The sequence below is a fragment of the Sciurus carolinensis genome, chromosome 13, assembly GCF_902686445.1.
Source record: "Sciurus carolinensis chromosome 13, mSciCar1.2, whole genome shotgun sequence".
Taxonomy (NCBI): Eukaryota; Metazoa; Chordata; class Mammalia; order Rodentia; family Sciuridae; genus Sciurus; species Sciurus carolinensis.
Genome location: NC_062225.1, coordinates 56,246,541 through 56,262,473, shown reverse-complemented (window position 1 = coordinate 56,262,473; position 15,933 = coordinate 56,246,541). Strand labels below are relative to the sequence as shown.

Sequence of the window (15,933 nt, the reverse complement as noted above, 5' to 3'; positions counted from 1 at the left end):
GCGGTGCTCCGGAAAAAGTGCTCCAAAACCTCAGCCTGCACATATCCGGGCTGTGGGGGGCTTCAAAGCCTGTTTACTGGGGCTATTTTTAGCATTAAAGAATCTTGTGCTCCCCTGTCCAGCTGAGCATGCTCCCTGTCAGCAGAACACCTCTTACACTACTGTCCCTGAAGGGTCCAGGGAAGCAAGTCACTGAGACCTAGGACCCAAGACCATTTAAAGAACCAGTTGGCACCTGTGGAGGGCTCCTTACTTTATTCTACACTGAGGGTTTATTCTTCATTGTTGTGTGACTTTACAGCTGTCTTTGTCTTCTCCGCCAGTCTGTTGATTCTTCAAGGGACAAGGTTGCTCTTAGTCTCTTAGTTGTCCTGATTCTCCTGAGGACAGGACAAAGTGCATAGTGACACTTGTAGACAGATGACTTTGTGCCTAGCACGGGGCAGACATACAAAAGTTCAGTGACAAGCTCATCTTTCCTCATGCCTGACATTTACTAGGATATTCTTGTTGCACCAGGGAAGACCTGATATTCACGGGCAAAGGCAAAGGAATCTTGTGCAGGAAAACAACATGAGCCTCCTGGCCCTCAGGCAAGGGTCTGCTTCCCAGCTCCAGGCTGGGAGTGACCCCGCCAGGTTCCCTCAGAAGCTCCCTGGAGCATGAGCAGGTGCCATGAGAGCCAATAGTTCCACAGAAGGAAGAGGCCCCGCCCGAGCCCTGCTGCCCCAGGGTCCCCCCAGGCCAGCCTGCTGGCTTCCTGGCCCTCCAGCCATTGTGGTTTCAGTTCCAAGAGGTTCTGTTTCCCTTTGTGGCCCCAGAGCACCCTCTCCCTCCTTCCCTCCAAAGGCCAGGAGACCACTGCTGAAGCCAATTTCGCCACCTCCTGGAGGCAAGTGCACGGGGCACAATGGAGACCAGCTTGGCTGCAATGGAACTGTTAAAAACAGGAAATTTTAAGCAGAACTATTTCCTCTGGGCCTAGTTAGCCCAAATAAGTTGTCTTGGGATTACTCCAGATTTTGAAGTCAGTATTACCACTGAGATCAAAGAAATTGAAAAAAAAAAAAAAATCTTCTCTGTAAGCCAGAAAACACAGGGCTGGCCTCTGGCAGTCTGAAGAAGGTGACCATCTATCAGGTGTGACTTCAGTGTGCTAAAAACCTCTCCTCACTCATTCCCCAAATCAATCATCCCTTGCCCACACTGGTTTTTTTCCCCACATCAGGGCCACTTGCAGGGCCTGGAGCTAGGGCGATGGCCCTCAGTGTGTGGTCCTGGGGCAATAGCATTGCTGTCATCTGGGAACTTGGTAGTGAAGCACATTCCCAGTCCCATCTGAGACCTACTGGATCAGGAGCCCTGGGTGTGGGACCCCTCAGGGACAGCCTCAGAGGTGTGAGACCTGTTCTGTCTTAGAGGGCTGTGCACTTGGAAGGGCCTTGAGATTGGCTTAATAATGTAACAGGAGTTCCCACATTTTCCTCTGCATTGGGCCTCACAAATTATGTAGCAGCCCAGGGCCCAGAAATCTTTGTTTCAGCCAGTCCTCCAGGTGGTTCTGAAGTGTGCACTGAGGGCCATCACCATCCCTCCTCATGAACATGACCTGGGGGAACTACAACAACAGCTGCATCCCTCACTCCTAGAACATGGGCGCATCCTCTTTGGTCCGGTCAACTGGTTAGCAGGCAAAGGACAGATAAGTTGGCAGAGACACTGAGCAGGGGCTAGGTATAGGTACGTGTGTGATGTGAGGTCATTCTTGTGTGACCTCCCTCTGTGGGCTGGCTGCCTGAACTGGAGTGTGAACAGGAGGCTTTCCCCGCATTGTGTCCCATCGATCTGGCAAATAGAGGGAAGGCCACCAGGATAATGCCCTGTACAGCACAACTCTTGCCTCTGAAGGCTGATCTGTTCTGTGCAGGCACTACTCTGTTCCCCTGCAGAAATGGCAGCATCCGGAACTCTGGTATGTTCTCTGATCATGTGTCCTGAAAGATAGCTGGTCCTTAGTGGTCCCACGGTAGTCCCTTGGCAGGAACATCTCCTAATTTGGATCTGTTCTTCTTGAGCTTACATTTAAGAGCTTAGAGAAAAAGAGAAAAGACATTTAAATAAATCCATTGCCTTCCAGAAAGGCTGTTGGTCAGCACCGCACAGCAGAGGGTGTGTTCCTTGCCAAGTGGCTCGTAAATCTAATTGCATTTCACACTCCTTTAAAGAGTCTCCATTTGAAAGACTCCTTTTAGTTAAGTGAGTATTAACTATTACCCATGACAAATTACTCTCTAATCCTCTTGTTCTATAAATCAAGGGAGGCATACTTGGTTTTGCTTGTATTAGATGAATATAAATTTTTATATGTATATGTTTGGAATTAAATAATGAACTAGGAGAAGGGAAGCTGAAACAAAGTCTGCTGTCTGAGATAACAAAAAGGGGCTTGGGGTCTGAGAAGGGTTTTGGTCTGGGACAAGGGCTGAGTTTACATTCTGCAGAGAGCAGAAGTATCCTTGGTAGGCCAGGGTACTCAAAGTGGTTGATACAGGGTAGATGATTTTGCAGGCTGCACCCAGCAACCACAAAATGCATGTGCTTTCTCACTGTTTCATACCTCAAGTTTCACTTTTTCCAAACCATTCTGCATGCTATGGCCACGTTCATCTCCTCAAAGCAATGCTTTGACTTGCCACTTCTCTTCTCCTTTGACAGGAAGGTGAGACCCTCTGGGACACTGGACTTCATCTCTGAGACTGGGACATGGATCCTCCTTTTCAACCCACTGGGCCTCTTCTCCATCCTGGGAGGGAGCTTGCTCTGTTTCTCCGTGTTCACCCAACCCTGTCTAGCTCAAAAAGCCCTTCTCTTTTCATTGTACAGAATCAAACCTCTCTTTTTCATGAGTCTGCTCAAATCCCCTTCTTTGGAACATTTGTCTCTCGTCTCCCTGAAGCAACCCCTTCCTCTTCTCAACCCTAGAGCACTACTGTCTATACCCCTCCTTGGGCACCCAGCTATGACACCCTTGAATTTTTATTTAGCTTTGTACCTCTACGTACTATATGTTTCCCATCTAGACTTTGAGCAATCTGAGGATGTTGATGATATGTTAGAGGGAGAAGATAGGAGAAAAATTCACAATTGGTGATACCATATTAGGCATTTTACATACTTATTTCATTCTTAGAAATTCAAAGAGATAGAAATTATTTTCTCTATTTTACTGAAAAGGAAACTGATGTTCAAAGAGGTTGTTATTTGCTCAAACACATAGCCTAATAGGAGGCTGATCTAGTAATAGAAACTGATTTGATTCCAAAGCCTATAAGGGTTGAATGTGACCTCTGGATTCAGCTTCTGGGTCTTGCCAGCTTCCCAACCTTGGGCAAATGTATAAACCTCATGTGTAAAATGAGATCAAGAACAGTACCCACTTTATCCTTCACTGTATAGACTATCTAGAATGCTATCTAATATGTAATAATAATGCATATCTAGTATGTAATAATTGTTCAATATACATCAGCTGTTAAAATGTCTGTTCCTACTGCTATGACTACTGTTGTATCTATGGCTATTGCCGTGGCCATTACTACTAATGCTCCAGGTACTGCTATTGTTATAGCACACTGACTCCAAGTCCCTGGCAAGCTGTGCTGGGTAGTGGTGCTCATATAATGCCTGCTGCTTAGGCATGTGGCAGACACTTGGGTGGTAGTTGGCAGGTGTGTGTTTCCAGAAGAGCCTACCTGCTGTCCTTGAGCCATCCCAGCAGACATCCATCATATTTATTTCAACACCACATTCATTGTCTTTCCAGTTTGCTCTGAAAATGAATCTGAAGCTGAGGCTGACCAGCAGATGGATAATTTGTACCTGAAAGCCTTGGAGGGCTTCATTGCTGTAGTGACCCAAGATGGCGACATGATCTTTCTATCCGAAAACATCAGCAAGTTCATGGGACTCACCCAGGTGACATACTTCTTAACCTCTTTCATAAAAGGAAAACATTTCTATTTGGGCTATAAATTAGGAGAAGCTGTAGGTCACAATATCGCTTGACCTTTCCCTGCACATGCCCACTCTGATGCTCGCTGCCTCGGGCCACACACCCCAGGAACACATTCCTACTCCCTGGCGTTGGGTTTGGTATTGTCAGTGGCCATCTTGATGGGCAGCGCTCTCCCTGCCACCATCAGGAGTCCTATTCTAATCTATCCATGTGTCTCTGGACCTAACACTGACCTGGGGTGGTGAGAAGAATTGCTTGATGCCATCTCCTCCCTACCTCCAAATCTGCATGGTAGTTCAGCTTCTCCTTGGAGCCTTTCACTTCAATGTTGGGAATAATGAAACCTGACCTTGTTTCTGAAACAGGTAGAGCTAACAGGACACAGCATCTTTGACTTTACTCATCCCTGTGACCATGAGGAGATTCGTGAGAACCTGACTCTGAAAACTGGTAAAGTGTTCCTTCTCGTCCCCTCGGGAGGAGATGTGCTGAGAGATGGCCCAGGCCACAGTGATGCCAGAAAAAAGCTGACATCCGTTATAACCGCCAGTTGACCCAACCCACTGTATAGGCCAGTAGCCTGTGAGATGAGTGGAAGGGCACTGAGAGGACCCAGTACTAAGAAATACTCCCCTGGGCCCCACATGGTGCCTGACCTCGCATTTCCAGGGCCCTCCTTTGGGTTAGGACGCTATCTCTAGGAGGTTTCATCACCTAAGAGCCGAGCGCATCTGCCAAATGATACCACCCGAACCGTAAGCTCACCGGTGCCAAGGTGCCCAGAAGAGCTATTATACTTGTCTTTTGCTGTGTGACAAACTACCCCAAATATGGGCTTTAAACAGTCACCATGCTCTCACGTCTGTGGGTTCTGTGGGTAGGTCTCCTGATCCACGTCATGTTAGCTAGGTGTAGTCACTGGGGACTGGACTAGGCTGGGTTGATTGATCAAGATGGCTCACCCATGGGGGTGGGGCCTGTGGCAGTTGGCTGGCAAGGTAGGTGACCGGATCTCTGTCTCCCACTCCATGACTCTCAGGGCCTCTCCCTCTCCATGTGGAGTCTTCAGGGCGGCCATCTTACATGCAGCTCACAGCTCCCAAAAGAGCAAAAGTAGAAACTGAAAAACCTTCCCAAGGTCGAGTCTTGAAACTGGCACAGAAGCCCTACTGCCCCAATATGCTGGTTAGAGCAAGGTACAGACAGTCCTGATATGGCGTGGGAGGAACCTACACAGGGCCATGAGTGTCAGGAGGCTTGGCTCACTGGGGCCACTATTGGAGATTAACTACCACAGGAGCCACAGAATGAACCTGGCCCTCTAGTGATGAGACGCAGGGCAGGAGAAGGAACTTTCAAAGGTCTAGTATACTGGACTCTGTCTGTGGGGGTATCTAGCAGATACCAGTGGACACAAGGATCCTCACAGGCAGAGGCACTTTACAAGGACAATGAGGCTTCATTGTTATAACTGGGACATTCAAGAAAAGGCACGAATGTTGTCAAGAGGATTGAAGCTTTGGGCAGCAGTAGGGTTCAGTGTCCACCACAATCCCTTCTGAACCTGAGAATCTACTGCTGCTCTGGGCAGACTCTGCCTAACATCTAGACATCCTCTTTAATGTCTATCACCTGCCATTGTGATGGGTGTGTTCCTGTCTAGCCTGAATAACAGAGGCAGTGGTGGCAAGTCTGCAAGGTTTTGCTCTTGTTGCCCCACTTGCTGCAGAAGGGACACTTGACTAGCTCACCTCCACCCATGTCAGACTGCATGCAGTACTCAGCTGGCCTGCAGAGCACAGGATCTCAACAGCCTCTCCTTCCACTGCCGCCCCTGACCTTTCACCCAGCCCCTCTGTTCCCACCTAAAGGCCTGCAGGACACAGGTTGGGAGCATCCTGTGACTACTCAAGGTCTTGTCTGGGCTGTGTGGAACAGTCAGCTCTGTGGGGATGGAACTGTCTCTCTTCTCTACTCCCAAAACCCATTGGCCCCTGGGTTCCTGGTCTCAATTCAACCATTGATGGTAATCTTAGTTTGACTTTGTGACCTGAACTAAGTACCTCACTTCTATGTTCCTCAGAGTCTTTCTTTTCAAACTGACAGTATTAGATAAGGCCAAGTGTAGGACCTTCCAGTTCTCAAGTGCGATGACTCACAGCCAAGTGACCTCTACTTATCTGAGTAGAACTTTAGATCTCTTGGTCCACAACTGGGGACTTGGGATCAGTCAAACTTGGCGAGTCAGCAAATTCTCACTGAAGTTACTGACCTGTGGGTGGACTCATGCTCTAGAAGCAAGGGGTTAGTGTGAGTTCCTAGAGGAAGATAAGGCATGAAGCAGATTGTGGAAGGCTTTGAAAGCCAGTGGAGGGCCTTGAACTTTATCCTGCAGTGAGTAGATCTTGAAGGTTTTGGAGCAGGGGTAGGGTGATCTTATCAGAAGTATGTTTAGAAAAAATAATCAAATATCAGAATGAGGAAAATTCAGAAGTTAACAGGTTAGGAGTCCACATCGTAACCCAAGCAAGCAGTCAAAAATGAGTCTTTCCAGCCCCCTCAACCCTAACTCCTGGTGGTGGGTCCTAGCCCCAAGAGAGGTTTATCACATTATATGCAAACCCTGCCTATAAAAATTAAAATTGTGAGAAGCATAGAGATGGTTTTATTATGGTGGAGGGATATTCTTTCTTTAAAACAACAACAAAGATTTGTCATTTGGTCTGTTCCTAGTGGGCTCCCCAAAGTTGCACTCAATTCAAGGGTGCCTCACAATTCATTTGACGTACAGTTCTTCAGGAATGTGTCAGTCATATAAATTAAGGTCCCCTGGAGGTGTAGGTGCAGAGACTGTGTCTTTGCCCAGAGGGAGGAATGTGACTATTTTAAGGAAGGTTCTAGATTGTTCTGTGATGCTGGGCAGAGGGAAGGAGTGTACCTCTTCCTTGGGGAATGACCTAGATGTGGGGGCAATAGGCATCATTTAGATGGAGACAATAAAGACTTGACTGGCACTGCATTTACTACTCTGTTTTACAAAAAAGAAGGAGAAGGAAAAAGAAGGAAGAAGGGAGGGAGGGAGGGAAGAAGGGAAGGAGAAAGGGAGGAAGGGAGAGAGATGGAAGGAGGGAGAGAGAGGGGGAGAGAGAAAGAAATAAGAGGAAGGAAGGAAGGAAGGAAGGAAGGAAGGAAGGAAGGAAGGAAGGAAGGAAGGAAGGAAATAAATAAATAAATGGGCAGGCTATTTGGAGACTATGAGGAAGGAGACTATGCTTTTGGTTTTAGTGATTTATTTAATTTCGACCAAGAGAGAATCTGTCCCCATCTTCAAAGTAGACTTGCTCACCCAATTCAAGAAGAGTTAGGCCAGAGGTCTCTTAAGTTTTGATATGTCACTTTAGAGAAAAAGCGAGTGGTATCTTGTCCTGCTTATAGCTATTACAGGTTATCAGGAGGATGCAGGGGTGTTCCAATTCCTGAGAGGTTTTAAAGAAAGGATAGGAGTGTCTCGAGGAAAGTCCTACATTAAGAGACTTATACCCTTGGACTGTCTGTGGTCCCTCCCAGCTGAACCCTAGACTTCTGCTGGAGCCTGCCCCAGAAGTCTGCTGAGACTATGGACATTGTCACTCATTGCCCCTCTGCTGTCAGGTGACAGTTAACTGTGTGCTAGGTGTAGTGGGATGTCAAATGATGGGACAGCTCCTACCTTCTAGGGGTTCATGCTCCAATTGAGATGGGCTGGAGATGAGAGACCATTAGCCCTCAGGCCATGATGGAGCTCAGTGGCCATAGTGGGCTGCAGGTGCTACAAGTACAGATACTTGGGAGATAGGAGAAAAGAGTCGCCAAGAAAAATGACAGCTGGGCCTTTTGGTAATGTAAATGGAAAACTAAGCCACCAATTGCCCCATCCTTCTCCATTCAGGTTCTGGTTTTGGGAAGAAAAGCAAAGACATGTCCACAGAGCGGGACTTCTTCATGAGGATGAAGTGCACAGTCACCAACCGAGGACGAACTGTCAACCTCAAGTCAGCCACCTGGAAGGTAGGACACCACCAACCTGGGTTGGAGTCCTAGATGTAGGTAGGGGTTGATGGCTAAAGACCCGTGCTCCACTCCAGACTCTCAGCCCCACATCTGACCTCTGTTGCTGGTCCCCAGGTCTTGCACTGCACTGGCCAGGTGAAAGTCTACAACAACTGTCCTCCTCACAGTAGTCTCTGCGGCTACAAGGAGCCTCTGCTGTCCTGCCTCATTGTCATGTGTGAACCCATCCAGCACCCATCCCACATGGACATCCCCTTGGACAGCAAGACCTTCCTAAGCCGCCACAGCATGGACATGAAGTTCACCTACTGTGATGACAGGTGTGGTGTGTGCTGTGGGAAGGGGCGGGACTTACCTGTGTGTTTGTAGTTAGACCTATAGAGAAGGGACGGGAAAGGGGCGTAAACGATGTATTGCTGGGGGCAAGTCTGTGGGCCTGTGTTGCATCTCATTCCATCAGTACTCCTCAGAGGTTCCTAGCACCATATTTGATAGTCTTCCATTGATTCAACCTCAGGATTCTCCTGCAGAGTTGTTCTGGAATGTGACTTGTGCGCATATTTGTCCACATATATGTCAGGCTCCTGAGGAAACCTCTGAGGCAATCTTCTGCTCCAGAAGAAAATCTAGAGATTTCTATTAGTATTCTCAATTCAGAGACCAGCCAGGGGCCTCAGGTTCTGGCCCTTGAAGTTGACTGGCTGGCTTCCCCTCATTCTCTTCCATGACTGACTGAACTTTTCCCTCTGCCTTTGCCCTTCCCGAGTGCAGCCACCACCCTCTAGCCTAGCTTTGAAGGCTTTTAGATTAAAGGAGCTAAGCCAGTTTCTTATCCCAATTCCAGGCCCGATGACATTCTCACAGGGACACCACAGTGGTTAAGAGCACGGAATCAGGCTGGATGACCTCTGTTCACATTCAGTGGTAGCTCTCACTCTAACCTTTACTGGAGTTGTTAAGAGAGCATCTCCGGCTGCATAGGGAAGCTGTGTCATCTCTAGTTCCCACCCCAGGCTGAAGGTTAACACAGTGGAGAAGCGGCCAGGGTCATCATGGGTGTCTGAACCCTACCATAGCTCCTAACTTCCACCTGTCCTGCCTCTGTGCCTGTGAGGCCTGGTGGTCAGGAGGTAAAGGAGGAGACAGGAAGGACAGATCTGATGGGCAGAGGCCTGGAGAAGGGAAGGAGAAGCCTGGAGAGGGGCCTACCCCCTGGAGGCCTGGGGCAGGCCTAGCTCAAGTGAATGCTGCTGCATCACGCTGATTAGTGTACCTCAGAAGTGTCCCTCAGGGAAGAGCTCCTGGGGGCCTGGCTTCCACTTTCTGCAGTATCCAGAATCAACATTTTACCATCCCAAACTCTCTACCACTCCCCTAAAATGGAGATAATATGTTCCCTGCCCGTTCCACAGAGCCATTGTAGGATGAGGTAATGTGGAAGCACTTGGGAAAGTATAGCACCATAATACACGCAAGGCTTTTTGTTACTGCCTGGGTCTCACTTCTGTCCTCCGTCTCCCCTAAGCAAAATCTCCTCATTAAATTCAAGGAGACAAGATCACTTCTGAAGACCGAGGCCTAGCAGAGGAAGGAGAGACCATCAGCAAAAGACTGTCATGTATTGCCCCCAGCAGCAGGAAACCACCTGCCCCAGGAAGGGAGCTCCTACCCAGCCTCCCCCATCTTTCTTTTTCCAGCGGGGCATCTGGTTTCTTCAAAGATGTGACCCTGCTTTCCAGATGAGGCTGCGTTTTTCTCCTCTGATTCTAGACTGACCTGGTATTGGTGGTTGGCTCCTTCTTGAGATTGGCCTCCACTTGCGACATAATTTCAGAACTTTTGTGAAAGTCTCCTTGAGGCATTCCTGTACCCTCAGTTTTTACCATAACCGGAGCAGGACTCAGAGCTCCGGGCAGTCGTAGGTAGTTTCAGAAGTAGAAAAAAGAGCTCCACCCTCATAGGGAGAAACAGTCACATCTGAAGGTGTTTTAGTCAGCTTTTTTGCTGCTGTGACTAAAACAATCTTATCAGCACAACTGTAGAGGAGAAAAGGTTTATTTGAGGGCTCACAGTTTCAGAGATCCATAGAAGGCCAGCTCTATTCCTTGTGGCTTGAGTTGAGGAGAAAGTGACAGAGGGAAGCAGCTTGCATCTTGGTAATCAGGAAGCAGAGAGAGAGAGAGACGGACTCCACTCTCCAGATACAAAATATATACCCCATAGCCACGCCCCAATTCCCACCTCCTCTGGTCACACTCGACCACTTCAATTAATCCCATCAGGGATTAAATCACTGATTGGGTTGAGACTCTTACAACCCAATCATTTCTCCTCTGAACCTTCCTGCATTGTCTCACATGTGAGCTTTTGGGGGACCCCTCACATCCAAACCATAACAGAAGGCTTTTGTCCTAGAATGTCATCACAGTCAGCATTTATTGAGAGTGTCGCTGCTGTTACTGTTGGGATAACAGTGCTGATACTAATGATTGGAGAGAAAGGTTGCTCAAAGGCAGGCGTGAGAGGAATCCATGCTCTGGGTAGGCTATTTATCAGATGCAGTCCTTGTATTGAAGAAGTGAACATGCTGAGCAGAAGGCAGTGCCAAGACGTGGACCCTCTCAGTGGTCTTCTGAGTTGACATGGAAATTCCAGTACACGACCACATGTCACTGCTTTGAGGTGAAGTGGTGCTCAGGACGCCTTAGCCATGCAGCCTAGAAGGAGGTGGCCCTTGTAAGTGAAGCACAGTCATCATGTGACTCTACCGTGCAGGGAAAACTCTACTGTTCTAGAAAACAAGCTGCCATCCCTAGATGGTAACAAAAAGATATTTAAAAAAAAAAAAAAAAGACTCAAGACTATGATTCTTAGTAATGTGAGAAAAAAAATCCCCTTGAAATGATAAGTCAGTGTTAGTCCATTATTCCTTATCATTGAATGAGTTTCAGGTAAGTTTCTAAAAGCACTAACCTTTGTATAAAAGAGGGAGCAAAACACAAGAAATTGGGTGCCTAAAACTGTTGAAGAGGAAACATACACAGAAAGGGGAGAGACGCCGTGCTAGACATCTCAGTTTGGTTGAGGACTGGTGGACAGAAGAGATACCGGCATAAAGGAACCTGTCATTTAGGGCTTTGTGACTCATCGTGTGGAGGGAGATGCCGCTTATACGTTCCGTAGGACACTTTGCATTTTCAGCAAAATCTTGCCTTCCAAGGAACCTAATTACATGGCCTCGACTCTGAACTCAGTGGTGCAGGAAAGCTGAAGGTAGAAGCATGTAAGCACAGAATGCTGCGCCACACAGAAGTTGTGTTTAACCGATTAGCAGATTAGTGAACAAGGGCACAGATAAGGCTAAGACAATTTATGAAGTGACTATTTTAAGTGCTTAATCCCTAAGTGCTATTTCTCAATTTCTTTGATGAGAACTTGGGTTTTGTTGGTGGTGGTGGTTTTTGTTTTGTTTTGTTTGTTTGATGAGGACTTGGGTTTTGTTGTTGTTGGGTGTTGGTTTTTTTTTTTTTTTTTTTTTTTTTTGATAGCTTGTTTTGTTTTCATTCTTTGCGTTGAGATAGGGAGAAGTGTGTGCATGTGCACACACACATGGGCGCACACACACCCTTCTAAGACAGATATTTAAAACACCAACACCTACATATGATTGTTCATGGGGACCAGGGCTCCATTTGCATCGGGGAATTAACTCAGTTTAATACCTCTGACAGGAGGGGCTATGATTTCCCACAAAGGGGATTTTTCCCCATAAGGGAAATGGATAAGAATCTGAAGACAGTCAAACGATTAGAATCCACAGAATCACTTTTGAAGCAGTTTGACACTTTACCTAGATATAATGAGACCACAGACACAAACAAACCCAAAAGAAAAGGGTCAAATAGAAAAAAGAGACAACAGAGAGGAGAAGGCGAGAAAATGAAACAAACAAAACAAAGTTTCCAAAATTAACTGGACCCGCAATAGCCTTTCTGAAACATCTGAAACTGAGCAAAAACATGTAGATGGTTCAAAGTGCATTTATCCTCCCCTTAATAAAGGGTTAGAGAACCATATGAAGTCTTGCATTAATTATTTGAGACATAGCAAATATTTTTAAAAGTCTAAAACAAATTATATGTCAGTTACATTTACGTATTTAGGTTAAGTACCCCTTATCTGAAATGCACAGGACCAAAAAAATATTTCAGATTTTGGAGTTTTTAATATTTTGGAATATTTGCATAGACTTTAATGGTTGAGCACACCTAACCTGAAAATCCAAAATGTTCTTAAATCTGAAACCTTTTGAATATCATGTTATCACATTTTGGATTTCAGATTTTCTGATTAGGGATACTCTACCTATTGATGATCGATTATTCTTGACAAGGGGACTAAAGTTGTGTAATGGATTGTAGAAAAATAATGTCTTGATTATCAGTGTAATTGAAGATCTTCACTCATGACTCACACATAAATATATACTCTTTCCTAAAATACTGAGTAACCAATTCATGAACTGCTATTTATTGAGCATCTACTATGCATCTAATCCTGTGCCAGAGACTGTTATAGCCAAGAAGTAATAGAGTTATTCCTGATATCCAAGAATTTAGAGTTTGAGAGATAAGCAACTTAATGAAACCACAGTGAAAGGTACAAAATCAAACATCCCATTCACCTAAAAGCAAGACAAAAATTGTTTCCAAGTAATTTAAACTGCACTGGGTTCTTAAATTCATGTGGAGATGCCATCTAGTGGCAAAAGAGAGTAACTGTGAAGGAACTAAGCCACTCATCAAGGAAACTGGAGCAGAGTCTACCCCACTGTGATTTTGTGAGTTCTGTGAGTCTTCCTGCATCTTAGAAATAAATTCTAAAACTGAATTATGTAGAAAGGATCCAATATCACCGGGAGGATAAGTATAAAAATTATAGTAAAAATTTCAAATTAATAAAGAGTGTCTTTTAATCTTTATAGATAGAGAATTTGAGGGCAACCCTGTTTTGTCAATAGATTAAGTCCATATAAATGTAATAAAACCAGGAGTCAAAAAAAAAAAAAAAACAGGAGTCATAGTCGGAAAAAGTTCAAATAACTGCATTCTAAATTCTGTGAACTTGGTTAAGTCTTATGATGAATTCATTTTATACAAAGTCAGGAATAATGAAGATGGCAAAAGTGAGGGGAAAATAGAAGATCATAGAAGAATATCAATTAAAAAAAAAACTGTAAGAAGCCACATTGTGAAATCCACATATGTCAAGAAGGTTGGAAAGTAGTTTGAAGACTGAAAATAAAATAGCCTGACTTAGGGCAAATTGTTTAGAGAGTAGATTTAGTAAATTATTTGGCTACTTTTTAGAGGATAGGTGCCATATTAAGTTCAAGGTGATCCTTCAAAATAATACATGTATTTTATTTTCCTATGTAGTCTCTTCTAAATATTTTTGCATTCTTATTCCTTAGCTGTCGTCTCACTAAGTAAAGTGTATAGTGCGCTTCTGAGGTAGAGGAACCATCAAATGCTCTTCGTGTGCATCTGCATCTGCTCAGCTGACATTCTGGAACTAGCAGAGTTTGAATAAGAAATACTTTTATATTATTCTTTCTCATCTAGGCAGCTTGAAACACTCCCTGGAAGAGGCAACTCTATAAATTCTCTTTGAAAGTTATCTCAAAGTTTAATAGACCTCCCAATTCAAAAATTATTCCTTCTGCATCATCTGTTTCTCACTATTACTAGTTCAAGGCAAACTTCCTCTTACTGCTCATGGAATTTGTGGTAATGACAGACAGCCATGACATTTGTCAGAAGGATCAGTCCTGGATTGAGCCAGGGCTACTTCCCTGTGTATAAATTCACCCCATGTCACCCCTGTGACACACCACACTGATGTAATAAAGAAAAACTGACTTTCCATTAACTGTATAGAATTCATATAAGCAATATTTGAGGAAAACAAAAGGTTTAGGACTGTTCTTTGAAGCAAACAAAATCTGGGTGGAACATATCAATACAAACAGGCTTTGAAATCTGAGTTAAGGAATTATCTAGATATTACTAAGGAAATTCAGTGTCAGTGCTTGTAAGTGTGTATAGAAACCAAATGGTCGCATCAAGTACTGCCAGAAGGCTGGAAGGACAGTGCAGACTTTAATATCAGTATTTATTAGCAAATGCATTCTTTGGACAGTAGGTGGTTATAAAGTGCTGACAACTTTTGTCCTCTTAAGTAGCTGAAATACTCTAGCCATCTTGTCTACATGCTTAGCGGAGCCTTCCCCTATGGAGAGCACAGGGGTAAAAGCTGCAGCGTGATCTCCATAGCCTACGGGCGGTGGCATCTGAAGCCAAGCAGCTTGACTGCCACACTGCATGGACAGGCCACGGAGGTCACAGGGTGGGAGGAGAACAAGCCCTGTGAGCTTGGGGCTGGACTTCTGCCTCTTGAGGTGACGGCACCCAGAAAATAACTTCCTCCCTCTCACTCAGCTGCAGGTAGTCCATTTGGAACTGAGCTTTTGGCCATTTTTAAGGATAAAGAGCAGTTGAGGGACCATGGATGATTCGGTTCACACTTACAGGCACTTCTCACTCTCAAGTCCACGGCCCGGAGGCCGGCCCACCCGTTTACTTGGGTAACACTAACTTCCGAGCTGAACAGCCCTTTCGTCTCTGTTTTCTGTTTTCTTTTCCTTCTTCTGCCTCTGTGCGGCAGTCTGTCTTTGTCTACGTCTCCCCTCACTTAGTCTTGGGTCTACTGCTTTTCCACTCTATGATGAAAGAGCGTTCGCTGTCCTCATTGTGGAAATCTGGGAACTCAGTCCTTAGAGTTCCATTTCTCCTTAAAATACAGCAATCCTACTGAGTTTGACTTTGAAATTTGTGGATGAACCCAAACTGATTTTTATTCTCCCAGTGAGTTAAGCATCCTGAATTAAGAAGAAAAAAAAAGAAAAAGTTTTCCCTGCCCTGAGGGAGAGAGCAGATGAAACTTTTATCACAGCCCAGCTCTGGTGGTGTGTCAGAGCCCCGGGAAATGAGCAGGGAAGGCCCTTGTGTGCTGTAGTAGCCAATCCTATAAACAAGCTTATTAAACAAGTTCATTAACCTCCCCACCGGCGTCGACGTGCCTGCAGATGCTGGCAAAGGACCATTAGCTTTAAGTTGGGGTTTCCTGGCTTTGTGAAGTCTGACAACTCGAATGTTCTTCAATTGTGTTTGGGATATGTGCATTTCCCAGTTTTTACAGTAGTCTGTTTAAAGGAATGAAGTAAGAGACATTAAATATTTATTTTAGTTGACAAGATAAATGAAAACTGCTAGGGGGAAGATATCTGGCAACTCTGAAATCTAGGTTTGTTTGTCCACTTCTAAAACATGCCCATTGTGTGCCTTTCAATGGATGTTATGTTAATTAGATTTAAAAAAAAAAAAACCATGAGACTGATTATAATATTTGCTTTGAACATTTTGAAGATCCTAATCTTAAAAGGAAATTTAATTCCTCCAGGAAATAGAATCATTTCTTTCCTAGAATGCCTGTATACTCATTATTGAGAGTCTCTAGAAAATTCTAGACCTGCCCAGGAATGGAAGCAGCTTATCTGGAACATCAGTGAGCCTGTAAATGGCCAGCTGTTGTCAGCAGGGCTCCTAGTCCAGTTTCAATTCCCAGGCTAAGTTTGAGATGCATTTGACCCAACAGACAAGCTGTTTGGTTGTAGGGCCAGAACTTTTCTGCCTTCTTATTCTCCTTTTGTCTTCACCCCAGCCATGGTTCCCTCGGGTGCTACCTCCAGGGTCAGTCTCAGGGGATATGTCCATGGCCAGGGAGCTCAGAAACCTCTTTACTCAGAG

At 45.2% G+C, this 15,933-nt stretch overlaps 1 protein-coding gene across 1 annotated transcript in view; it reads left to right on the top strand.

The window, feature by feature from the left end:
* The window catches only part of Epas1 (endothelial PAS domain protein 1), an 83,536-nt gene that overhangs the window by 48,855 nt on the left and 18,748 nt on the right, over positions 1-15,933 (top strand). Inside the window, exons 3-6 of the mRNA XM_047522981.1 lie at positions 3,824-3,975; positions 4,381-4,465; positions 7,944-8,062; positions 8,180-8,385. Coding sequence (XP_047378937.1) covers positions 3,824-3,975; positions 4,381-4,465; positions 7,944-8,062; positions 8,180-8,385 — 562 coding nt within the window. The remainder of the gene's footprint in view (positions 1-3,823; positions 3,976-4,380; positions 4,466-7,943; positions 8,063-8,179; positions 8,386-15,933) is intronic.